The sequence below is a fragment of the Falco cherrug genome, chromosome Z, assembly GCF_023634085.1.
Source record: "Falco cherrug isolate bFalChe1 chromosome Z, bFalChe1.pri, whole genome shotgun sequence".
NCBI lineage: Eukaryota > Metazoa > Chordata > Aves > Falconiformes > Falconidae > Falco > Falco cherrug.
Genome location: NC_073720.1, coordinates 69,076,011 through 69,101,750, shown reverse-complemented (window position 1 = coordinate 69,101,750; position 25,740 = coordinate 69,076,011). Strand labels below are relative to the sequence as shown.

Here is a 25,740-nt window from a genome sequence, read left to right as displayed (position 1 = left end):
CCATTATTTGCATCTATTGTTCTATAAACGGCAGATTCAGAGGAACAGGATTTAAAAAAAAAAAAAAAAAAAAAGGAAACAACCCAAAGGTCTGTCCATTGTGTAAAAAGCATTCCTGCGCTGCAGGGTGGGTGGTCTGCTTGGAAGTTGTTATGGTGTCAGCACAAACTGCCACAGAAGATTAGTGAAGTGTGTGCAAATACAGCAGTCTGATCATTGCATTTGAAACCACGTTAGCAAAGTGGCTTACCTGTATATTGAATTGTGTTTAAGACATGTATTTCACTAACTGGCAGTCAAGTAGGAATTGCATCCGCTCCCTGTTAGGAATCTAAGTGGCATTTTAAAACCAAGATGGATACACTCTCATTTTACACACAGGGAAACAGAAGCATACAACTCACCAAAAAATTATAAATTCTGGGACGTGGAAAATGAGGTGTCTTTGAACATGGAGCAGTAAGTTACTCATCCAGTTTTAGTGAATGAAGCGCTAACAAGACGGAAAACACAACCAAGTCCTTTTGCAGCATGTCGTTCAGTGCAGAAACTTGGCCACAGTATCTGTGGTACTGAACACTGAGATCCTTCTTCTTTTTGGAAAAGAGCTATTGACTTCTGTATCAAATATGAAACATTTTAACATGTACCTCGTAGGTGGGAGACTTGTAACGGAATTAAATGAAAACTCTTGCTATTCTTACAGCTGTGTTAACGCAAAAAAACACAATGCATTAAAGTGGAGCTGTGTAACTGAAGATATTGTCTGGCTTAGCGTCAAATTAGAGGAAAGCGCAACCAGGTGGGGATTAGACAACCCAGCTTTATGGCTGATTCCAAATAACTTAGCAAGATTCCACTTATTACGAATTCACTTAAGTTTTTATCGTGTTTACAATTAGTTGTCCCAGGAACTCCGAGGAACGAAGTCCAACGGCATTCATGGACCAGTAATAAGAGCACCCTCTACTGGCCATTATCACAGGCTTTAATTAAATGTTTTTAAGCAAGCCGTTAGTGTATCTGCCTTCTCATGCACAGAGAGTACCCAGAAAGTTTATTAAAATATGCATATGAACACGCTGTATGCTATTCACGCTATATCAGTCCAACAGACACAGTGCAAAGATTTACCTCGTTTATTCACCAAAAATGTTATGCATTTAATAAAAATACTTGAACACTTTTTGTAGCTTAGGGCAAAATAATTCTTATTTTTGCAGTTTTCAGAACTGTTCAGGAAACTCTCAGGAAGGATACAAAAAAATGACAGAGCAGTAAGTTTGGTCTCCATACCAGGGACCTTAGTAGAAACTACAACAGAGAATGGAATTAATGTACAGCCGCATAAAGATGATGTGTTGAGGAGAAAGCAATGTGGCTGCTGTAAAAGGCAGTCGTGATATACTGATCCTTACAGATCTGTTGCAGTTCTCTGAAGCAATCATGGAACATGTAGACTTCCCATTTAATCATAGCTTTTCAAAGATCCCTAAGTACAGAATTTACCATAAGATACTATAGAATGAGTATCTTGATAATCATTAAACTTAAAACCAGAATTAGAACATAAGTACTAGGTTGGAATGTATGAGTAACTTACAGCATCTTCGGCCAAGTTAGCTTTAGTTAGACTAAGCAGGAGTTACAGCATCAGAAACTGTCAAAGGTAAGGGACAGATGGTTTGAGTCTTTCCAGAAGCAAAAGATGAGGAAGAATAGCTCAAATGCCAAGTAGCCATCAAGCGTGCTCTGCCTGCATTTAATTTCCAAACACACCTCCTAGACATGTACCACAGCACAACAATTTGCCATATCATATTAGTATCACACTGGTCTTTATTTAATTATTCTATTGCATGATTAATTTATCAAGTAAAGTTCTTGTTATTTGCTACTATGAGAACATACTACTTACTGGGTAGGTCCTCTGGGGTTTGCCACATAAACATATGAGTCAAGAGGATTGATGTTGTGTGTGAGAAACTTTAAAAGCAGGATTCTGCCTAAGTTAAGATAATTTTGTGTTGTACAGAAGTTTACTGCAGTGTGTGATTTGGAGTGATCACTTTGGGAAAGGTAAGCAGTGGCAAGAAATCAAGTTTCACAGTATCAAGTGAATTAATGAAATGATGAAAGAAAAAATGCAAGTATTTAAATTATCATGGTATTACAGCAGAAACTGAGGCTGTGTGTCACAGCACTAAAATGTTCCAGGAGACCAATCCTATGGACAACAGGAGAGACAGACTCAGAAAATAAAGAAATTGGGATAAAGCATTCAGTGCTTTTGAATGTACCATGAGAAATTACAATGCTCAGAGAAGAAATGGAGTGGCTAGTGCACATAAACAGTCCAAGTCCATGGATGCTGGAGATGATTTGTACCGGTAGCACTTTTGGACTTTGGTAGACATCGAAGTAAAAGTTAATGAATTCATGACACGTTGCCAGGACTTCGCCAACTGGTTTTCTTGTTTTCTCAGAAAAGCTGGGGGGGAGGGGGGAGGAAGAAGATTTGAAACTCATAAAAAACCGTTCAAATATAACCTACAAAAATGTGTATCATTCAGAACTTCCTGAAAATCTCGGGGGGGGGGGGGGGGGGGGGGGGGAACCCAAACAACCAAAAAAACCCAGAAAAAAAACCAGAAAAAACCCCAAAACTGGGGGGGGGGGGGGGAATGAAAAAATGTGACTTGCAGAAGATCCAAAACTTGACAGGTCAAGGTCCAAGCTGGCTGAGTTTAAGCAGAGGGACAGAGCACATCCAAGCTGGTGGCAGAGCTAAGATGTCCTTCCGGCACGGGCCAGCAGCGGTGGTCCATGGGCTGCAGTGGCTGGTGGCTGCCAGATCTAGACAGGATGCTTTCCTAAACGGGTGAGGATGCTTTCCCTCAGCTATGAACCATTTAATTGCCTCCAAATTCAAAGAGGATGCTGAAAAACAGGAGCCTTTGACCTCTTTTGTAACTAAAACTGCGGCTGAGTGAAAACCAAGGAGATGCAAGTCTCCTGCTGCAGCAAAAGTGCCATGTTGCTAGATCACTAACAAGATCCCAAATCTAATCAGGAGGAGAAAAAACCTCTTTCCCCTCCCCCTCATTTTAATTTTTCCTCAGAAATTACTTCCCAAGCTTTAGGCAATAACCAGACATACCATGCACTTCAGTAAAAGGGCTCCAGCAAACAGGCAAAGCTCAGCGTACTTACACCACAAAGAAAACCAATTCTGAAAGAGCACAAACCAGTGTCAAAAACAAATGGGAGGATCTGGCTTTACCTTGCTGCTGCTGTGTGAAAGTCTGATCTGAACAGAATAACCAGGAACATTTGGATGAAGGGGAATTAACACAGGAATGTAGTGTATGTCTCAAACCTGTAAGAAAGAAGTTAGAGGCATCAGGAACTCTTTTCATTTTCCTTCACTCATTAACAGTTTCAACTAAACCAGGGGTATTAAAACCTTTGGAACCCACTTTTCCCTGTTCCAAGAGAGAAATCAATTAAATCTGCATGTTAAATCATTATGGTCACTGCTATTCTTTCAGGCCATACCAAGCCAAGTTCTCCCCTAGAGAAAACAAAACCCCAGAGACAAAAAAATGAATGAACTGAAGGAATCCAGGTAGCAAGTGAAGACCCTGATCAGAAGTTATTTGCTGATCATGTTGAGAGGATACATTCAGATTACGTTCAAGATTCACATGCTGTTGACAGCATAGTCCCTCAGAGGTACCTCCCACTGGTCCTGCATTCCTAGTTGGCTCCATATTTCCCTTGCAGGCTGGCTGGTGTGGACCTACAATGCATGGTCCAGTCACTAAGATCAACTCCACATCATCCTTCTCCTTCTGTGCTTCATCACACTGAACTGGCTGCAGTTCCTGGTGGTGTCTCTCCTGAGCAGGACAGGGGGCTGGAGGTGCAGCACTGCAAGATGGACTTCTCATCACACGATTGCAGCTAACACTAGGAAGCCAAATTCTGCAGGAGATACAATCAGACCTGTGGACAATGGCACGAAAATGTTTTGCAGAGACTGGCGAGTACCGGAACAGATACATCTTGCTTAAATCTTGGTAACTGGGACATATTTTCTTGCTACAGCAGACTTTGTCAGCTGTTTCACAGCTTTCTGTTCCAGCTACTCTGCATACAGGAAAAATTCAGGCTGACTTGGAAGCAATCATAAGAAGAATCCCTTTATAGTATGGCTTAAATAAAAAAAATAAAAAAAAAAGGTATAATACATTGAATGATACAAAGCAGAAATCTGAAGAATTTCTTTTTAAATACTTACATTCCCCAGCTCCTTAAACACTTCAGGAAGACCAGAATTTTACACTTTTCTCCAGAACACTCAACCTTTCACCATCAATACGGCTACATCTCATGTCTCGGAGATTAGTATAACAGATGATGTACTGGTTTTCTGTCTCAGAAATGCCTGAGATCCTTTTAATAGAAAGAAAAAATGACTAAAAAATTAGACAAAGTTTCTTAATGCTTCTAAGTTGCTACAGGAAAGATTCTCGCATGGATTAAATAACCGGTCAGTCAGGAATACTGAGAAGGGGGGAAAAATCTGCCAACACACACATCCCTCTTACGTGGTATGTGAATAATCCACACGACAAGCCTCACGTGTTTGGGAAAAAAGCCCCGAGACCCCAAAAGTTGAACTTCCTGACACTTGAGACAGGTCTTCAGACCCATTTCCACACCATCTCCTCCACCAGCCATTAGTGGGGCAAGAAAAACCTCCCAGTACCTTAGCTTCAGGAAAAAATGCATACTTTCCTACAATGTTTTTATTCTTTGTACTGAAGATATCGAATTGCCAAAGGCTGCTAGGCCGCAGTTACAGAACATGCTTGTTTTGCCACAGTTTCGCATTCTTCTTGTGCATGGAAAAGAAAGGTGATTTTCCTGGTAAAATAGTGCAAGAGGATTTGTCTTTCTGGATTGCCAATCAACAACAACAAAGGTGTGCAGCCAGCTTTGTGGTGATCTCTGAAAGAGTAAAAAGCAGCATTTTTTCATCATGCTTGACATTTTCCTGTTCACAGATGTGAAACCAATATTTTCTATTGATATTAAAAGAAAACATATTAAAGTCCTATTCAGTAAAAGTAATAAAACAGAAAAGTCATGTACAATGCTAGTAAATGAAAGATACTTACATTGTAATTTCACATCCTGTCATCTCCTGCAACAAGAATATAATAACAAACTTGCATTAAGATCTCCTGTCAGGGAAGAATGCCAATTTTTGTCTTTAAACATTTGCACTTCAGTCCTTGCCTACCTGTTCTTTTCAGATCTGTTGCTCAAGCATTCAACACTTTACGTGTTTCCTCCATTATCTATCTGTTCAACCAAGATTATATACATCAATTGGGAGATGATAAATGGAGCATGAAGACAGGTCACATTACTATGAAAATCCCCTCCTACAGGTAGTGAGCAAATGAGAAAATCTCACAGAGAGATGACAAACTTAATTTACTCTGCGTGTCCCATTCTGTCCGACAGGATGATTCACCGCATATCTCTGATCCATGGGCTATAGCTGAATTCAGAAAGAGAACATTCAAATCCAAGCAGGTGTACTCTCCGGTTTTAACAAGTTCCCTTCGTTTTTCATAGGTCACATGCTTCTTTTTCACCAAGAAGACAGCAATACTTTGCCACTTATTTATTTAAGGTAACGTAAGAAATGGGTGTATCAGACTAAAAACCTGATGGAAATATAATTGCAAAGGGCATGGTATATTTTGCTTCTCACCCTTGAGAATGCAAGTGAACTGTTCTCTCCCTTAAAACCATTTGAAATCATTGGACAAAATCCAACGTCTTAGTCATGCTAAGAGGCAGCAGCCAACAGCCTGTCTGCATTGGCTGGTCAGATGCTGCTACAGAATTCAAATGTGGCTAAAACTGATGCTGTTACCCAAACCATCGAACAGAGGGAGAGGCAGAGGGAGAGGGAGAAGCAGAGGGAGAGGGGGGAGAGCAGTAAAGAAACTTTGCTCCACAGCTGCTCCCTTCAAAAGACAACCCCACAGAAAAGTAGGACACTGTTAGATCTGTTTCTCATGGAGTGAATATTTTTACCGAGGCAGCACAAAAAAGTGGTTTGGTTATAGGTGTGCAACTGCAATGCAAGTGTATGCAGACTGCTATCAAGGCTTTGTGGACATGGAAAAATAACTGTATCGTGAGGTGAAGTGGAAATACACAGCACAGCAGATGCTCTGTAAGTAAATCCTGGTATAGATGAGCATAGAATCTGGTGTGAAAGACCCCATGACACAGGCTTACACGTTATTATGTGGCTCCAGGTGTTTAAGCATCAGTTACAGTGTGATTAGCTGTGAATACTGAGGAGGAAGAGGTGTACTGCCTTGGGTGAAGAACCCATTCAGTCCAACGTCCTGTTTCCACCACAGGCCACCGGCAAACATCAAGGGAGGAGGAAAAAACAAGGCAAATATATGGTACCTCCTCTGCAACACTCCCACAGCCTCCAACTGCTTTCAGCTCTGGGGATTTCCTGAGCCTGAGGGGGTGTTTGTTCACGAACTCTCAACACAGCCTTCTTCCAAACATTTGGCCAACCTCTCCTGCACCCCAGCGCGACACCCTGTGCCCATGGTGTCGTTCTGAAAGGCACAGCACACATCCAACCCCATGTCACTGCACAAAGAACCACCTCTCTTGTTTGGTTAGAGCCTGGCTCCCACCACCGCAGATCTGATGATTTCTGCTCAAAGAGTCAAATGCCATTCACCCTCTCCAAGTTACTTAGGATGTGACAGGCCTCAGGCACATCCTCCGTAAGTAAATTCTTCTGAGTGAAAACCCCAAGCCTACTCAGTTGTTTCACGGGACATAAAGACAGGCAGCTGAGCATCCTTGCTATCCTTTTCCAGTTCCAGTATTTCCCAAGAAGCAGGAAACCTGACCAGGCACAGTGCTCCTGGCACGAGCTCAACGTGGATTTGTGGAGTGTCATAAATAGGTCCCTGTTTTGTTCCTTGTCCCTTTCCTTAAAATGTGCTTTGCTTTTCCAAACACCAAACTGGTGTTTATGCAGGCCACACATATGCAAAGTCTCGCTCCCCTGTAGCAGCAACCAGTTCAGGTATCGCTATCATTTATGTAAAGTTAGGACTTGGTTTCTGCACATGCATCATCCTGCATTTATCTACCCGGTATTTAATCGACTTTTTTTACTGCCTAGTCACCCACATTCTTTGTAGATGACCCTCACCTCTGCTACCTTAAAAAAGTTTTGTAGAGTCAGCAAACATTTTCATTCTGCTGCTCATCCTTTCCTCTAAGAGTGATGAGTTGTCAAGCACTGCATAGCTGCCTCCCTGCGCACAACTACTCACTGATGCTGTTCTCTGTGGCTATGAAATAATGCATGTCTACACTTGCCAATTAACGACAGCTACTTTTTAATACACGGTTACCAAGAGCCAAGTAATATCAAGTATTACTTGGCATACAGCACCTGAAAAACTATCTAGAACACAGATACCACTATTATTAACTCATGTGCCCCCACTAAGCCCTGTGGGTTTAATATTAAACATGAGCATTATCGCATGACCAGAGGAGAGCATATGAGATAGTTTGTAACCCCTTGCTAATGCATAGCTGTTAGCTTTATTACCTTCCCATGACCATGAAAATTAGGAGCACTGTATGTGATTCATTCTAGCCTGAAGCAGACCCGGGGAGAATATTCTCCTGTGATTACCCAGCCAGACTGACCCTGAGAAATAGAAGAAAACCTCTAGTATGCTTCTAAAACAGTTTCACTTCATAATGCACTAGTTGCACTGCACAGATAGCTGCGATCCAGTGTCAATTTCGCTTGAGTGCCTTGCCTCTGAATTTGCTTTTGTTTGTATCTTCTGGCTTCCTTTTAATCCTAATTCCAGTTTGCTTGATTAGTAACCAAGTCGTTCTGCCCTTGGAAAAAACCCCTTACACAGGGTCTTCACTTTGACGCAGTTTTGGTTTTGGTTTGTGAATAATACAGAACTATTTGTTAACCCCCAAGCACAACTCTAAAGTTCACTCTTCCCTGAATTCCCACTCCCACAGAACAAGGGAGAAAAGACTGGCATTAGCATAAAATAAGGAGTCCAGACATACGTGTGTTTGCTTTTCAAGCAAACAATTTGATTTGCAAGTCATCTAGTAAAGGCTTTGCTTTGAACTACTTTTATTTTACTTATTTGAAATGTATTTATTAACCTCTTTGTAACTGCACCGTCAGTAAGTCCGAGGGGAAGAGCCTGGAGAAACATGTGCTCATACTGTGCCATTTCATAAGCTGCTTCCCGTAGGCCAGGACCACAATTTATGTTTTCATCTACTGAATACCTCGTGTTATAGACCCTTCTCCTTGACTCTTGGACATGTTCACTGTGGCGCTTTTCCAGCTTTATGCAAACACTGCAGAGCAATCTTGCTGGAAGCATACAGTTTAGTAGGGCTTGGTTGTTCATGTTTAAGGAAGAGGTTCTGTGATCCGTGACAAGAGGGCTATTTTACTTGACAGCAGGAACTGCCTACCGCTCATGCAAATATTTGAACCGCCTAAAATGTCTTCGTCTGCGTTTGACGACAGAGATATATATATATATATATTTTTTTTTTTTTTTCCAATTCCCAGAAGCAGCACGTCCTTTTCGCAGCGTTCACAGCACACTCTGCTGGCTGCTGCTGCAAGTTAATACCAAGAGCGGGCAGCCGGCTGAAGAAATAAAATGTTTTTTCCGACGCCGCAGAGAGAAGAGCCTATGCAGGTAAATGGCTGGGGGTGGCTGGGGCTGGGGGTGGCTCGGGCTGGGGGGATCCCCCGGGGGCAGCAGGGGAGTGCCGGCAGTTATCGCAGTGACAGGGAAGGGTGGGCGAGGTTGGGGACGAAGGGTGCCTTCCGTGCCGTCAGGTCACGGCGGTTCGCAATGGAGGCAGGAGCCAAGCTCTGCAGCAATGCCTCCATTTCCGCCGCGGCAAGGACGGGCCCCGCTCGCCGGCTGTTGCCCGCTAAGCTGGCTTTACACGAAAGTGGCTTAGAGCCACATTTGCATGACAAAGCCATTTAAGTGTCGCTCGGCGCTGAGGCGGGCTGCGGGCTCCATGTATCCCGTTGGTGCCTGGATCCTGCGCCACGCCGGGGGGCAGCGGTGGGGGTGTGGGGGACCGACACCCGGTGCCCGCTCGGGGCGCGGCGGGGGGACGGTGCCCTTCTGTGGGGGAGAACGTGGCGGAGGCCGCGGGGCCGCCGGGCAGGGACCCGGCGCGGGCAGGACCCGCCGCCTCCCCCGGGGCCGCGGCCGCGCGCGTTGCGGGAGCCCGAGCCCGACGGAGCGGGGCCGGGCCCGCGTGCTCCCATGCCCCGCCGGGCCAGGGGCAGCGCCGCGCCCGCCGGGCCGGGCCGGGCCGGCTTCGCTGGGACAAAGGGGCATTTGCCGCCGGGGAGTTCCCGCCGCGCGGGGCGGTGGTTGGTGCCGGCTTTTTTTTTTTTTTTTCCCAAACGGGGTTGCTCAAGTCTGGCGCCAGGGCTGGTGCAGAAAGCGCTCGAAACCGCACACGCGGCCCAGCTCGGAAATCGCAGGGTCATCGCCCCCTCCCCCACCCCGCCCCGCCGGACTGATGAAACCCCCGGCCCCCACCCCGCCGCGGCCGGCCCGCCCCCCCTCTCCCGTTTCCCCCCCGGGCGCCCCCCACCCCACCCCGGGCAGGGCCGGGCGGCGCCCCCCGCCCCCCGTGGCCGGGCGCCACGCAGGCCGCAGCCCCCGCCCCCCCAGCCCCCGCGCGCCCCTCCCCCCGCGCTTCCCGGCACCCCCGGCACGGCGGCGGGGCGGGGCCCGCCGTGGCGGTGCGGGGAGGCGAGGCGGCGGCTACGCGCCTGCTCGGGGGGCCTCGCCCCTGCCGCCCCCTCCCCCGCCTCCCTCTCTGCGCAGGCGCAGTGCGGCGGCGGCTGGGCGAGGGGAAGGGCGAGCCGTCGCTGCCGGAGCGGGGGGGATCCGCGGGGCTCCGCGCCTCAGCCGCCGCCATGGCGGGCGCGGCTCCGGCCCCGGCGGAGGAGGCTTCGGGCGCGGCAGACGAGCGGCCGCCCCTCTCGGCGGCGGCGTTGGCGAAGATCGAGCGGAACCGGCAACGGGCGCTGGCACTGCGGCAGGCGCGGCTGGCGGCTCGGCCCTACCCTGCCGCAGGTCGGATGGCGGCGGCGGACGGGCCCGGCCTCGCCGGGCGGCTCCCCGCGCCCTTTATCTTTTTTCTGGGGGGGAGACGGGGAGACGGGCGCGGAGACGGACGGGCGGGGGGGGGGGGGGCGCTGCGCCGCCGTTAGGCGGGAGGCGGCGGGGAGAGGGAGCGGGAAGGGGGGGTGGGGGTGGGGGGGAAGCCGCGGCGCGCGAGGTTCCCCCCCCTCCCCCCACGTGGGGGGAGGGGGGGGGCCCCTCGTGCGCGCCGCGGCCCCCCGCCTCGCGCCGCGGGGGAGCGCGCGCGCGCCCCCTGCCGGCGGCGGCCCCAGCCGCGCGCGCTAACGCGGCGGCTCGTTTGTCTTCTGCAGGCGGCGTGCGGGCGCGGGCCCCCCCCAAGGTCGTCGACACGGGAGGGGGCTTCTTCCTGGAGGAGGAGGAGGAGGAGGAGGAAGAGCCCGGCGCCGCCGAGAAGATCGTGCATCCCCCCGGTAAAAAAAATTACAAAAAAAATCACCGGAGGGAGCGGCGCGGGGTAGAGGGGCGGCTGGGGCGCCGGGGGGGGCGGCGCCGCGTGCCGGGGCCGGGGGGGGAGGGCAGGAAGGCGCGGGGGCGACAGCGAGCCGCCTTCGGGCTGAGCGAGCGGGGCGGGTTGGGCGCCTTTTTTTTTTTTTTCCCGGGCTTTTTTTTTTCCACCCCCTTTCTTTCTCCATCTTTTTTTTTTCGGCTTCCCCCCCCACCCCCCCTTCCCTCCCAGCCCGTCTTTCTGCATGTGCTCGATTTCTGGCGCGTCCGATTCTTTCAGCATTACAGCGGCTAGCAAATACGCGGTAATTAAAAATGAAGAATTTTAAGCCGCGGAAGTAGGACACAGTCAATGCCCTTGGGTATAGCACGTTTTTTCTTTTTTCTTTTTATTCTCTTTTCCTCGATAAACGTTTATTTCTACCATTTATTTCGGGAATTTGAATTTTAAGACCAAAATAAGTGTAAATTTTCGCGGGTTCGTCGGTTCTGGGGATTTTGAGGTTGATACCGTGCATGCCAAGATCAGAGCACTGCTGCAGTGCCAGCTTTTATCGTTATAAAACGGTATTGACGCCAAGTTGCTGATCGTTTGGTGGAGGATTTCAACATACGGTCTTGTGATATTGTGCCTCCAAAAAGCAAATGGAGAAGTAAGGATCCCAAAATAGATTCACTTTCTTCTCTGGGATTGCCTTTGTCTTGCTTTGTTCTGCTCTGAATCAGCTGCGGGGCTGTTGGTGCAGTGTATCTCTTTGTTAGAAATCGCCACCAGATTTCGTTAAGAGTGTAAACAACTGGCAGCCCTCCTTTTTTTGAGGGGTTAATGTTTAAAAATAAATTTAGTAGGTGTGGGATGCCTGTGCACTGGGGGTATTTTTGCTGTGTAATTCATAATGTCATTGTCTTAATAAAACGTCTCCACGTTCGGGAGTACTGCCTTAAATGATGAAATGTGATGTAAGAGCATGACTATGTGAAGTACTAAGAATCCCACTGTCGGTAGCAGGACTGAATTGGCATAAAATGTCGTCTTTGCTAGATCGAACCTGCTATAAATGCAAACGCAATTAAAAATGTATGGTGCTGCATGCCAAGCATTAATCTTCTGTTTCAGGTATTGTTAATATTCTGCAGTATTACCTCATTTTCAGTTCGTGAAACTGTATAAAAATGTTAATTTTCTGCTAGAACTACAATGTTACTGTTAAAAGGAACATTCCTTGTAGCCGCGGTTACCTAAATCGGTGTTTCTTGGCGTCCCTTGGAATGTAAAGCAGATGGCGATGACGCTGGAGGTGATCTACCCGGCGAGGATTCGGCCAGAAGTGATGGCCGGCACTGGGATGAGTCTGGGCTTGGAGCAGTGCTGAGAGGGCTTGGGGAGAGGATTGTAGTGGAGCTCCATCCCCATTCCACTCCTAGCAGCTCTCTGGCCATCCACCTCCATTTCTGCCAGCTGGAATGGACAAGAGCCTTGCCAACCGCCCCAGGCCTCCATCGAGCTCGTTTAGGGAGAGGCAGGTGTGGCTGAGCTAGGAAAAAAACTGGAGCAGAGCTGAGAGGACTATGATGCCAGTGCAGCTCCGGTACTGCTTCCTGCTCTAGCCCACCCTCTTCGAACTGCATCCCCTTTCTCTGCTTCCTTCCGTTACTGCCTGTGCGTCCTCTCTGAATCGGGGACGTATTATGGAGGGCCGGAACGGAGGGAAGCTGTAGGAGGGGATATGAAGCACTTTATGGGGAAATGCCGAGGACTGCTTTTTTTTTTTTTTTTTTTTTTTTTTGTAACAATGGCTAAGTCGAAACAAATGTGTGCATTTGAATGTTGAAATCCAATACTTAATACAGCGAACCTTCCAGCAAGAACAGAAATAACACCAGCAGAGATGGGATTGTATGATACCGGGTTTGAGTTTGTACTGTATCTTTCTGGAAAACTTAAAAAGAGGAGTGAAACTAGTCTGTAAAAAATACTATGAGAATATAATGTAAATTTTAGTAAAATTGTCTGTAATACCAATTCCAGATGCTTGCTTTTTAACGTGGTAGTTAGTAAAAAAAACCAACTTCTTTCCATTAGCACCCGTACTAGAATTTGACTATCTCATCTGTGGAGACTGTGGCAAAGAATTCATGGATTCCTACCTTATGCAGCACTTTGATTGGGCGACCTGTGATAATTGCAGGTATTACAAATAATCAGGAGGGGGAAGCTTTATTTTATGTAAAGATTGCTGGCTATAATTTAGTTAATTAAAATAATTCTGTGTAATTAAAATGGCTGTCAGCAAAGAGACATTTTTCAGTAACTTAATACTGAAGAAGTAAGTGGAAGTCGACTGATAGTCTCTTGTATTTTCCATTATGGGGGTGAAGAACAGGAGCATTGTTTCAGGAGCCTGGCTTAGCATAGGGGACACAAGTAGATTTTTATTTTACATGATGTTGGGGAACCCGATGTCGGGGGGGGGCAGTTTGGTGTGTTCGTCAGCCTGGGGATTACTGTCTGGTTGCAGACTCGAGCAGCTTGAAAAACTTGACAGAACGCAAGAGCGTCTGCTTTCTGAGGTAGAGTGAGGTAAGATTAGGAGAGTTACTTGCAGTCCCAGTGCGTTAACCCGAGTGGAGTTGGTACTTTGGTCGGCGGGAGCGGGCCGGGGGCTGGGAGGGTGGCAGCCAAAGGGCAGGAGCCCACGGGAGGTGGCCGGCCGAGCCGCAGGGTGAGCAGCAGCTCGACCTTGAGCGGGAGGCAGGCAGCCCGCTCCAATACAGGAGAGGCTCCCACAGCTCAGAATAACCAGGGCAATGAAAGGGACCGAAGTACCCGTGAGTGCAAGAATGAATGGGGGGGTGGGGGTGGGGGGAGGGGAGAAGATTGCAGCTAGGAGTTTGTTCTGTGAGCTTCCCTGCTTTCTCCCGGGTGCGGTCTGGGTATGCACATGCTGTAGGCAGTTCACAGTCGTTACAGGCAAAGTGCTCTCTTGAAGGTAAGATGGGTGGAAAAGGGACGTTAAGGACAGCGCTAGGAGCCTTGGAAGCGGTTTTCCTCTCAGACTGAGTAGCTCTTGTAGCTGAACGCTAGGGATTCCTCGGTGCGTTAGCTTTTACTGTGGACTTTGAATTCTAGTAAAGCTACATTTGCATTAGTTCCTTGGTGACTGTTGCTAGCACTTGCTGTTTGGCAGACTGTTCTGGCTCGTGCAGGTTATCAGGGTTGCGTAAACGTAATCTTTCGTTAACTTAAATGCTGCTGTGTTTACACTTTTTCACTATCTGCCTGATAAATGTTGCAGTGTTTCAAGGTCTTCATTTTGTGGTTTCTCTGCCTACTGGCTGGCGTTTAGAAACGAGTGCTCTGCATTGCTAGTTGTTTCTGGGATCTAGAAGCATATGGAGTGTGTATATTCTCAGGTGGTCTGACCTGTCTCAGATTACACATTCTTTCTCTCTTGACCATGTGTCAGGCTTGTACTTTTGTCCTCTTGAATTGCATCTGGGCTAGGTGAATGCCTAAAGTAATTCATACTCTTAAGTTTCAGTTACTCCCTCTCATAAGGAAATAGAAGCAAAACCCTTCTAGAAGAAGTCTCAGCCTATGTGTGCTCAAATGGGAGATTTTTTAAACTTCATTTCAGGAAACTGATCCCAAAGTTTAGCTAGGTTGATGGTTTCCAAAGTTTTTGCATACATAAAAACGGAGAGGGTGAGGGCTTGCCTGTGTTTCAGGAATGGTAGAACCAATGGGGATTTAGATGTTAATAATGTGGGTTTCAGGTGTAGCTTTCTCATCATTGTTTTACATCTTCCAGAGATGCTGAAGATAAACATAAGCTTATAACAAGGACAGAAGCAAAAGAAGAGTATCTTCTCAAAGACTGTGACTTAGACAAGAGAGAACCAGTGCTCAGATTCATAGTGAAGAAAAACCCTCATAATTCGCGATGGGGTGACATGAAGCTTTATTTAAAACTACAGGTATGGAAATTATTAAGAGTGTTTCAGACCTTTTTTTACCTTCGTGGAACTTTGGTAGCCAAAATGGTGTCACTTCAGTTCTGATTTCTGAGGGATTTTGTTAAAGCTTACATTATACTTATATTGCACTTACATTACATGTAGCTTGTGTAAATTTTCTGTATAGTTAAAGAGCCATGATCCAAATTCCTGAGAGCATTTTAAAGATGTTCATGGACCACAGCCTCAGTGGTTTGTACAATTAGAGGTCACAAAGTGCATGGCCTTTCAGTGCTACTCTGAAGTGCTTGTGGCAGCTGCTGCAGTGTGTGGCCCTTTGTAGCTGTGGCTTCAGGTTCACACAGCTCTGCCCTTGGGCAGTGGGGAAAGAAGTAGGTTTTCCAGGGCCTTGTCATTTCTTGTTTGCTGCTTCTGTAGGAATGCTGCTTCAGAGCTGGGTTTAACTTCCGTAAGTTATATCTAGCCGATACTAAAAATCAATGTTGCCTGTTAACTGTGGAAGGAGTGTTGGCGAGTCGAGAGCAGAGACAGATGGGAGGCAGAGGCAAGATTGAGTTGGCTTTTGTATGTGTAGGAAAAAAATTAAATTTGTGAGTTAGAATAGTTAACTTCTGTCGTTTCAGGGGAAAAAGAAACACGTTTATGTCCATCCTGTAGGTAGTCAAGCGTTCTCTTGAAGTCTGGGGTAGTGAAGAATCATTGCAAGAAGCAAAGGAGCTCTGCCGTGACAACAGAGAGAAGATGAAACAGAAGAAGTTTGATAAGAAAGTTAAAGGTAAAGGGTTAAACTTACATACTGCAGTACCTGAAGTAAAGTACAGTTCTGTTTGAATTCGTTTCTGCATCTGATTAAATTATTTAGAAAATCTTCAGTGTGGCAAAATGGAGGCTTTCAGGAGCCGTGTGGGTAAGACTGGAGCAGTCTGGTCTGACCTCATAGCTGGCTATTTTGGGCGGAGGGTTGGACTGGGGATCTGAGGGCACATCCAACCTGAATTACCCTGTTGTCCTGTGGGCATGATGTAAGTGACAGAATTCAATTAATGATGTTCATTATGGTGCTTTTAAATTTGGTATGACCCAGCATGTGCCATAGATTGATCCTGCTACTTTTCCTGACATGTGGAGAGTGTGGATTTTTGTGGAGGTGGGTTATAATTCTGGCATATGTATGCATTCAGGTGGAGTAGCTGTAAATGAAGCCAGAAAATGCCTTTTCTCTGTTCGCAGTATTCCCAGCTTCTGTTTCTAGGGCTCATTATCCTTGGTTTTGCCTGATCAGTTAGTATTTAGGAGTATTTAATGGGTAGAACTTCTGAAAAATACTTTCAGCACAGACGCATTAGTAATTTTAAAAAAAAAGACTGTGTTTGTTTCTTTGCAAGAGCTGTGGCTTGTCATGATGTCTGCTGCCCGTAGCATCCATGCTTTGCTTTGGGTTGGTATTCAGAGAGGCAGAGCGCTCCAGCTGGCTGTGCTGGTATTATCTGGGGGAGGTGGAATGGGAGACTGAGCAAATAACCCCCTGTCTTGACCATTGATGTTCAGCACACAGAAGGGCTGGCAGCAGACTGTAGCCAAGATGCCAGAGTTCAGCGCAAGTACAGGCCTTAACGTGACAAAGTTTGCAGCCTGAACGGCTTGGCTCACAACGTGACTACGCTTTGCTGTTCGGTATGCTTGCCACCCACTTGCAACATCCGGATAATATCTTGTGCTGCCAGGCTGCCAGCCTGTGCTCTCTTGAAAACCCGCTGACTTCACTGCGGCTGCTGCAGAGGCAACTCACATTATTGGGCATAAAGCTTAGAGAATGCACAGTCATTTGGGAGGCTTACAGTGACCTGAATGAGAAGTACGCTTTCTTGGTCATGTAAAACAAATGAGGGGTTTTTTTTATTTTATAAAATATTACTCTGCATTCCATGTGCCTCTTTTGGGTACTTTTGAATGGCTTCCTGTAAAAAGGCAGTGGGCAGGTTAGTCCAGATGAACTAAAATCTTCTCTCATGAGATCTTGTGACAACTTGTGTCAGGGTAGTTCTTGCCCTTTAAAACATGCAAACAAGATGATGATTGCAAGGCAAGTCAAAGCTTGTTCTTGCAATAGCAGATTCTCACCCAAAACTTAGGGAAGACAGGCAACAAACAGATTGTCATCTGTAGTCCTCAGAAAGGTGGTTAGCCTGAGTTTTATTAACCATTATTTAAGATTTTAATAAATCTTAAAAATGTCTTTTATTTCTCATCAGAACTCCGCCGTGCCGTGAGGAGTAGTTTGTGGAAGAAAGAAACAAGTATCCATGAACATGAGTATGGACCAGAAAAAAACATAGATGAAGATACATACAAAAAGACATGTACTATATGTGGCCATGAGTTAACTTATGAGAAGATGTAGTGTTTAATCTGTGTTTTCTTTATTTCATTATCTTTTAAATGGTATTTTGTATTAAAGTCAAATAAATGCTAATTATGAACAAGCTGTTGCCAAATCCTGTGATGTGCCTTGGTTGTAAGAAGCTCTGTACAGAACAGTAAGCTTTGGCTTTTAAGCTAGATCTTGGTGTAGAATGAAACTTGTTTTTAACAGTTCAATGTGGGCATTCCACTTAATATGCTGATGAAATTAAGGTGAACGTCCCACTGCTTGACTGGTTCTTTTAGGGAGGAGGAAGGCTACATGGTTTTTGTCCTAATGTCTGGTTTCCAGGTATTACTGGTTGTGGGTGGGTGGAGGGCAGCCAGCTGATACAGCACCTCCTCTGGTTGTTGGAGACCATGTCGTGGAGCAGGTTCTGCTGGAAGACTTGGCTCCATTAAGGGAGAAGTCTTCCAAAGAAAAGCTGCCTGTTCCTGGGAAGATTCTGACACATCTCTACCATGTTTCATATGGGAGAGTCCTTCTGTAAGTATATTCTCTGCTGCTTTTCTTGCAAGTTTTAGACCCAAGGTGACTCTTAAAATGTCAAAATTACTCTTAAAACTTTTAAATGATAGGGTAAATACCTGTCCTGTGGTAGTGGTGGTGAGTAGCATTCCAAGGACAATCTCTTCAAGTGTGCTTGAATGATGTTTGCTTTCAGTAGAGGGTGGCTATGCTTTCAAATTTCTCAAATTTCAAACCCTTGGTTCTTACAGCTCTTGTGGAGATAGCAAAAGTGAAAGAACATGCTCTAGGCAGCGGCTCTGCATTTGTTCACTGTTGTAACTACAGCAGATACCAGTGAAATCTCTGGAGGCTTCCCAGGGGAGCCTGGGCCATGGTAGCTGCACAGAACTGCAATGTTACAGGAGAAGTGGTGTCTGGGGAGGGTGGATGATGGTTCCACTAATAACTTCACTTCTCCAATGCTGGCTTTGTGGTTTGCAGCCCCCAGTGACCTGCCTTCCCACCAAGCATGGGGGTCTCTGGGCCCTGCGTGATCTAAGAACATGGCACATGGCGTTGGCTGCGGGGCAGGAAAGCAGGACCTGGCAGGGCTTTTGGAGGTACTTGGCTCTGGTAAGACCCCACTTGGAGTACTGTACTCAGCTCTGGTGACCCCAGCATAAGGACATGAACCTGTTGGAGCACATCCAGAGGAGGGCCACAAAGACGATAAGCCTGGAGCACCTCTCCCATCAAGACAAGCTGAGAGAGTTGGGGTTCAGCCTGGGGAAGAGAAGGCTCTAGGGAGACCTTACAGCAGCCTTCCAGTACCTAAAGTGGGCCTACAGGAAAGCTGGAGAGGGATGTTTCATTCATAGTGACAGAACAAGGGGGAGTGGCCTTAAACTGAAAGAGCTTTAGGCAATACCCGAGAGGCACTCATCCCTGTGAGGAACAGGCTGCCCAGAGGAGCTGTGGATGCCCCTTCCCTGGCAGTGCTCAAGGCCCGGTCTAGTGCAGGTGTCACTGCCCATGGCAGGGGGTTGGAACTCTACAAACCAGTGTTGTCTTGCACCCCAAAGCATCCGTGTAGGGCAGCAGGGTGGCATGCACTGGCTGCTGACTCACTTAGCCCAGGGCAGGCTGCAGCAGCCACCCCTCAGCCAGCACCACCCACCCCCCCCCGCCTCGCCTTCTGCAGCAGCACCACCCAGAAGACAGGCGGTGCCAAGGGTGACAGAGCATTTCCACATGGGCACCCTCCTGGCATCCATGCTTGCCTCACTCAGTCACTCAGGTGGGGCAACCACGTTAGATCAGCCCCAGGGCACAAGGAGGTGAAGGCTTGTGTGTTCATTGGGGTATCGGGAACCAGGCAGGGGAAACTGCTCCAAAGCCAACTGCATTTAACACCTGCATAACCCTGCCATGACTGCTACACCTCAGTGGTCCCCAGAATAGCCAGGACAAACACTCCCAACAGCAGCCTTCTTCACCTTCATTTATTTCTATCTTTGTGCATTTTTTCCAACTACCACATTTTTACAGCATCTTTACATGATCCACCTCCCCCATGCACCAGCAGTTCCAAGTTTCTCCAGTTAGCTGCTTGGTAGCACTGTGCAAGCTTCTCTCCTCTTTCCCACAGATGCAACCAGTTTCCCAGTCAAGTCAGGTGTACACCACTGGACCTACAAAGAGGGGAAGGTGTCCAACAGACTCAAGAAATTAATCAAAGCCCATGCTCACCGTGGAAATCGATTTAATTTTGAAAGACATTGCTATTTGGTTTTAAATCATTGGATTACACTCAGGCATTTACAACTGGATCCCCAGCACCCACATTTGTCAAGGCTCAGAGGAAGTTACAGGTTTGCAAGTTTTAACTGCATTATCAATGTTACAGATATCACATTTGTAGTCAGACCGCCACCATTAGTTAACATCAGAACTCTGACACTGATCTGAACCAGTGAAAAAAAAACATTAAACCCCAATTAAAACCTCTACAGTATTGTTTCTTAAAAAAAAACAAAACAAAATAAACCAACCAAACACCTATTTGATTACTCGAGAACATTAACAGAGAAATATTTGAAGCAGAAGTCTGTGCATGACTGACAAAACCCCTGCATAAAGCAGATCTACAACAATTAACAGTATAACCTATAGGAATGGAGGGATCAGTCACATCAGAAAGGGCAAGCAGAGAAAGCAGAGTAACATATCTAAGTCTACAAGGATATATCTGATTGCTGCAGGCCACATACAAACTTAGGTCAAAGTAAAAAGCTCCATTTTTTACCCTTCTTTATTGATCAGGAGGTCAGTTGGTCACGTATGGATGAAATGCATTACTAGGTATAATACTTGAAAAAATAATTCATACAGGAACAAAATTACTCAAAAGCTCATAACTTTCTAAGCCTAAACTGAATAGCATGGGGTATTTTAAACATACATCTGCAAAATGAAGAGACCATAAACAGCCTGGAAATACACTGCACAGTGACAGACCTGAGCACCTAAGGCATCATCTGTGCCACTCATCACTGCTTACTATGATACAGACCACACTGGTTTGGCATTTATGTATGTAATGTTACTTGCACAACTCAGAACTAAGGCTACTCTATTTTCAGGTTGTTTTCCCAGTTCTAGTCTTCTGTGAGATCTTACTTAATTTAGCATAAAATTCCGTCTCGAGACATGGCAGTCACATGCTGTTGTCACATTTTAAAGCAAGGGAAGGTTAGCAGATGCAGCCACAGCAAAGCAGCTGTTACTAAGCCAGATGAGGTGAGGGCACTGGGTTCATCCCACCATCACCACCAGAAAGATTCCTGGCATCGCTGCAGGGCCAGCCCAGCACAAGCTTGGCAGCCCAAATCATTACAGGCTGAAATAAGGGAACAAGCTAAATGCTGCCCTGCCTTCTCCCCTGGCATCTGGGGCTGGAGCTCCCAACACCCAGGTAAGGCTTGCAGTACAGAAGTAAGAAGTTTGTTCTGCTCCAGCTCTTGCTTACTGTCTGCATCTACCAGTGAAGACTGCTGCCAGAAGCAGTTCACAATTCTTTGCCCATACTGCAAAAAGGATTGCATTTTTCAGAAGTTATCCATGATGTTCCGCTACCGATTGTTTATAGCTACTGTAATAAGACACTAAACAATACATTAAAAAAAACATATTTCAATTGTATTACAACCATGTTCTTCCAAAGTGTTGAAATCTAGCTGGCTTGGTAATGAACAAATTCATACGCTCTATACTACTTTGAAAACTTAACTCAGGTGTTTCACATGCCCAAAATTACGATGCTTTTCCTGTGCCATGCTAGAGAACTTACCACACTGCTCACAGAGGGTGCATTCCCCTTCAGATTCACAAAGCGCTATAAACTGTTTCTCATTTTTGCAACTCCTTTCATTTAAGGGCCAGGCAGAGGTAACAAATTCTACTTCAGGGCTTTTTTTTTTTTTTGTTTTGTATTTTTTTGTTTTGTTTGGGTTTTTTGTGGTTTTTTTGTGGTTTTTTATTTTTTATCTTTGTTTCTGGGTTTTTATGTAAACAACGGGGAAAAACAAAAATACTATCATGAAGTAAAAAAATTCATACTTCATGTCTATCCCCTATCAGTCATATCTTCTAAGGCTTATGATACTTAGTTTTCTGTTGGTTAGAGTACTGTATTCTTTTATATAGGAGCACATGAAACGCAGTTTTAGTCAAAAATTTCTTAAATCCCCATGTGAAGTTTTCTTATTAAAAAAAAACCTTAAATTCATTAAAGTCCTGCAGAGAAAACTGCCTGTGAATAATCCTCAGGCCTGCAGAGCACAGAACTGCTGAAACACAGCCAGTATGTGGTGGTCCAGTTCAGCTGTAAACAGGAGGTTCTCTAGGGTGACCATGTACTGCTGGATTATCTGATGATGCTGGCAGATAAAAAACAAAAACAAAAACCAAATCTTTACTGTTTTCATTTATCATTGTACAACAACAGGCAGAGAAGTCAAGACAAGTAAGAATCACAGGTCAAATATTTTCATCAAACTAGTTAAGCACATCTCATTTTCACAACACAGTAGCCACTGACAAGCACAATGCAGAGCCACTGCTGACTGCAAGAAGAAAGCATGTGCTGAAATCCTGTCTTGAGAAGCACTGTGCTTCCTTGTAGCTTTTCACTCCTGGATCCTGAATTGTGAGCAACATGCAACAGCAGAGATATCCTAGGAGAATCGGGATATTTGCCTTCCTCTGAAGCCACATCCACTACCAGGGAAGGGTGCAGCTCAGGGCAGAATTATGTTGAAGAATGGGAGTGGTGGTATATCTTCCACTCACACAGGTATAATGTTCTATTTACTATCACTTTTACCCAGCCACCTGTGCTTGCTACCTGATTTAATATAGAGCCAAGAATTTAAAAATTATTTAAATAGATACTTTGATATATTTATGTATCTTAAAAGGAATTCTGCAGTATTTTAATCTGCTTATTTAAAAGACATGTATTTCAGCATCCTTGCTCACTCACAACTTTGCCCTTACTACGAACACATGGTTAAGAGGAGCTCAGAGGAATTCATAACCACATCTTGGTATCTTTTTGCAGGATGCTTACAGCGTGGGAATTAATCAAGGACCAGTCACACCAGTCTGTGACAGAGATGCGGCCAGAACCGGAGTTACAACTTAGCCCCACGCCAGCCTTCAGAGAAGACGCGCTGCCGCCACCTACCGCTACGCCGATGGAGGGCTCAGCTCTCCAGCACCCCCCTGCCCACAGCCTGCCAAGCTCGGAAGCGAAACTTACTTGAAGGAAGATCTGCTGCAACCTCTCTATACAGCTCTTGTACCAAGGTGTAAATACATCAATTCCACCAGTCTCACAGCGCACCAAGTGCTCAGTTAACAACATAATGAAACGCTGCAGGAGAGAAAAAAATCCACAACACAAACTTACTCACTCTTGTAAAATGAAAGCAGGATCTTAACTTCAGGTAAGAGGATCTGGGGGAAGAAGCTTTGAAGAGCAGCCCAAGAACAATCATTTTGTTTTGCAAACACTGAATTTAGTAAGCAAATAAAATCCAGTTACCTTCTTGTTGTTCAGGAAACTGTATGCTAACAGAACTCCTCTGTTCCCAAGTGCTAACATCTGAACAGATCCTGCTCCAAAGCAGCCTTTGCAGTGGGATGATCTGGATTGACTCTACCCCACAGTAAACCCATCAACCCGTCCCATATTCATATTTCAAGAAGATGCCTGGCATACAAGTGACACTGAAATATTGTAAGTCCAGTAACTTTAAAGCCTGGAAGTGAGAAGAGACTTTGCGCATCATTACCTGGAATATAACAAGGAAGAGATTCTTTTGCTCACTCTGGGCTGACTCCACTTTTTCTTGCAAGCGCTCTATCTGCTCTTCTAGCGGTCCATCTTCCCGATCACTACTTCGGTCATCATCATCATCATCATCATCACTGTCTCGCTGTAACTGACAACAACACAACACTAACTAGCAACCTAGTTGCCTGTGAATACTGTTAATGCCCTCTGGTTCCACACGTGAAGAGGTATGCAGAGCAACTGAACAGCAGCAACTGAAGGTGCTCTGTAGTTTAGTAAGTATTGTATTTTGAAAGACATTTACTTTGAATATAATTCAGGAAAGAAATCTGGAAAGAAAAATGCCAGTGTGGGAAAGCCTTGGAAAAAATAAATTAAGATTTCAGAGAAACCAGAGCAAGCTTAAGATCTATCAGCCCTTTATTTAGTGGAAACACAGTAACAGGCAATACCCCTGCTGACTTTTAGCATTACCAGATAACAAAGAACTTTAAAAAAAAAATCCTGGTGCAGGTCTTTTAAATTGTGTCCACTGCAGTAGGGCAGGTAATTCATTCAATTAACTGTTCTGAAATCTCAGGGCTCCTAAAAAATAAAGCACTTTGTGCAAGAACTCAGCCGAATCTGGTTGGTTAGCACAGAATGGAAACTAGAAACCGTAGCCCATGGTGTTACAGTGGGGACTCCCTGTATTCACTATCAAAAGGGACGCTCTCAGACTAGAAAGGGTCAGCATGGAAACCAAAGTACTAACTAGGAACATGGTATGTTCCCATTTCCTCAAAACCAAACCAACACAACCATCACCACCACAAAACACATGAGTACCAGACTTTGGAACTCAGGTAACGAAGTCTTACACAAGACTACAAGGGATACAGGAGGAAAGGCAGAATCAGATGGATTATGGTACATTCAAATACAGGCATTGCTTCAGTCTCATAGGATTGTTTCTGTGCAAAAATACCCACAAATTAACAGCTCAAAACTTCAAATATTTGTAAAAGCAGCACATGCAACTTGTGACAAATACAGTCATGTGTTAACTCACCTACTGCATAGCAAACAAAACTCAGAATCAGAAGATAATTAGCTCTGAACTAGCATAAAAATTACAAACTATTTACCAGAGCAAGTGAGAATTTAATTCTATTCTCTCTGTAGGAACTTGCTATTTCCCCATCGACAGAGGTTACCTGAACTCAAAATGCTAAAGGACCAATAGAACCTAGAAGGAAGCATGTAAGCCTTGGGCTCATTCTGTAGCACGGCAATCCACTGCACGCTGGGGATATCAAAACTTGACGGCTTGCTTACTCGAAAAGGAATGGTCATGCAGAGAGCAACAGCCTGCAGAACTACTTACTGTTACACACAAATGTTTCTTCCTGGCACAGTACTTATTTAAAGTACTAAGTAATAAAGAGCTGCAGCAAGAGACAAGTACAGAAATGAAAACACTGGTATATTTGTTTAGAGATGCCAGAGAAGCTCTTTGCCTCACAGTAAGATCGATGACTGCATCTAGATCTTAAATGATGATCAGGCATTTATTAACCGGTGATCAACATCGATTGAGGATGCAAGCAACTAGGATGGCTGTTGTTGGGAGTGAAGGAAACAAGATGAAGGGGCTGGGATGAACCAACACTGGCAAACTGTATTAGTGATACCTCAACAGAAACTTCTGGAAAAAAAAATGACTGACTCATGACTTCAAAAGCTATCAGCAGTCTCTGTGCCCCGGGCCAAATTCTGACATTAACTTCATCCAAAGCTTTGGACCTAGCTAAGGGATTTATGCAGGTAATCATACCCACAGACTACATACAAACATGGAAATTCTCTCTTGCTCTCTGCAATTCTTAACATGTTTACAAACTGACTTAATTCTATCACAACTAAGTATCGCGTTTAGCCAAACTTCCTTGTGCCCTATCTTTTGTGGCTGCCACATCCCATCATCCCATTTTAGCTGCCCCACTTGGGACAACAGAACACAACAGCGGCTGCTTGCTCATCAGTTTATTGTATACAGTAGCCTAGATCATGCAACACTATTCAGAAAAATAAGCTGGAAGAAGGAAGTGACGGATGCCAGTGTCAGAATCCAGCAGCATCCATCAGAAGAACAGTAACAGCCAACTCTTCAATAGCAAATAGCTGTTTCCGTGCACTTCTGCATGGAAGCCACAAGAGCATTCTTTTAACTTACTATAAACAATCTGAGTTAAATTGTTTATTGTTCTTACTGTTATCTAATAATGTACTTGGAATCCAGATTAGAAGTGGAAAACATACTTGTATGGAAGAGAAACTAGAGAACTTCAACAGAGCAACAAATGCCCTTAAAGATTTTACTGAATTCTTAGGTTATAGCTACCAATAGAAACGTGGACTGAGAACATGCATACAGTTTTTGATGTCTTAGTGTTACAGATGACGTGTCTGCAGACATGCTTCCTGATAAACATATTTATTCAGTCCTTCCCAAACCAACTGTGTGTCAGTTTGACAGCATGCAGGTTTGTTTAACTTTGATTAAAATAATTAAAAATTACAAATTACTCACTCTTTTGTGCTGCCTGGCCAATCTTGCCTTAGTCTCCCCCAGTTCTTTCTGAATCTTCAGAACATGCTTATTCATCTTACGAATTGTGGAATGTAAGATCTCCCAGATATAAAGCCTAGGAAAGACACGAAGCTCAAAACACTACATTATACACTACTCCAAGACAGAAAACTGTAATTTTATTTTAATTTTTTTTTTATAG

The 25,740-nt window shown here is 45.3% G+C and overlaps 2 protein-coding genes and 1 long non-coding RNA gene across 9 annotated transcripts in view; 1 reads left to right on the top strand and 2 right to left on the bottom strand.

Moving 5' to 3' along the window:
• Positions 1 to 1,816: 1,816 nt before the first annotated feature.
• LOC129734735 (uncharacterized) lies at positions 1,817 to 8,831 on the bottom strand. Of its 4 annotated transcripts, none has more exons than XR_008730272.1 (5): positions 5,312 to 8,831; positions 5,187 to 5,212; positions 3,740 to 5,016; positions 3,284 to 3,379; positions 1,817 to 2,491 (listed from the first exon to the last, which is right to left on the bottom strand). It is a non-coding gene; the product is annotated as an uncharacterized LOC129734735 (long non-coding RNA). The 4 variants fall into 4 exon arrangements; XR_008730271.1 differs by having other exon boundaries at positions 3,284 to 4,217; positions 4,304 to 5,016; XR_008730273.1 differs by having other exon boundaries at positions 3,284 to 4,008; positions 4,304 to 5,016.
• A 1,107-nt stretch (positions 8,832 to 9,938) lies between these two features.
• On the top strand, positions 9,939 to 17,218 carry XPA (XPA, DNA damage recognition and repair factor). The gene is made up of 6 exons (XM_055699361.1): positions 9,939 to 10,244; positions 10,604 to 10,723; positions 12,841 to 12,946; positions 14,570 to 14,735; positions 15,393 to 15,510; positions 16,988 to 17,218. Exons 1-6 carry the CDS (start codon positions 10,085 to 10,087, stop codon positions 17,134 to 17,136), a joined length of 819 nt encoding a protein of 272 aa, XP_055555336.1. The 5' UTR covers positions 9,939 to 10,084; the 3' UTR covers positions 17,137 to 17,218.
• Positions 17,219 to 19,094: 1,876 nt separating this feature from the next.
• NCBP1 (nuclear cap binding protein subunit 1) overlaps positions 19,095 to 25,740 on the bottom strand; it is a 31,273-nt gene continuing 24,627 nt past the window's right edge. For 2 of the 4 annotated variants that reach the window (XM_055698287.1, XM_055698286.1), the window contains exons 20-23: positions 25,539 to 25,653; positions 22,965 to 23,114; positions 22,430 to 22,543; positions 19,095 to 21,545 (exon numbers count right to left, since the gene is read on the bottom strand). In XM_055698287.1, the coding sequence (XP_055554262.1) occupies positions 21,432 to 21,545; positions 22,430 to 22,543; positions 22,965 to 23,114; positions 25,539 to 25,653 (493 nt within the window). In that variant the 3' untranslated portion in view covers positions 19,095 to 21,431. The remainder of the gene's footprint in view (positions 21,546 to 22,429; positions 22,544 to 22,964; positions 23,115 to 25,538; positions 25,654 to 25,740) is intronic. The other 2 variants (XM_055698289.1, XM_055698288.1) reach the window with 1 other exon arrangement.

Excerpts from the sequence above, each read along its gene's own strand:
- XPA (XM_055699361.1), top strand. The coding sequence starts at position 10,085 with ATGGCGGGCGCGGCTCCGGCCCCGGCGGAGGAGGCTTCGGGCGCGGCA. Across the intron at positions 12,947-14,569 it reads GCGACCTGTGATAATTGCAG|AGATGCTGAAGATAAACATA; the intron begins GTATTACAAATA and ends TACATCTTCCAG. Across the intron at positions 15,511-16,987 it reads GTTTGATAAGAAAGTTAAAG|AACTCCGCCGTGCCGTGAGG; the intron begins GTAAAGGGTTAA and ends ATTTCTCATCAG.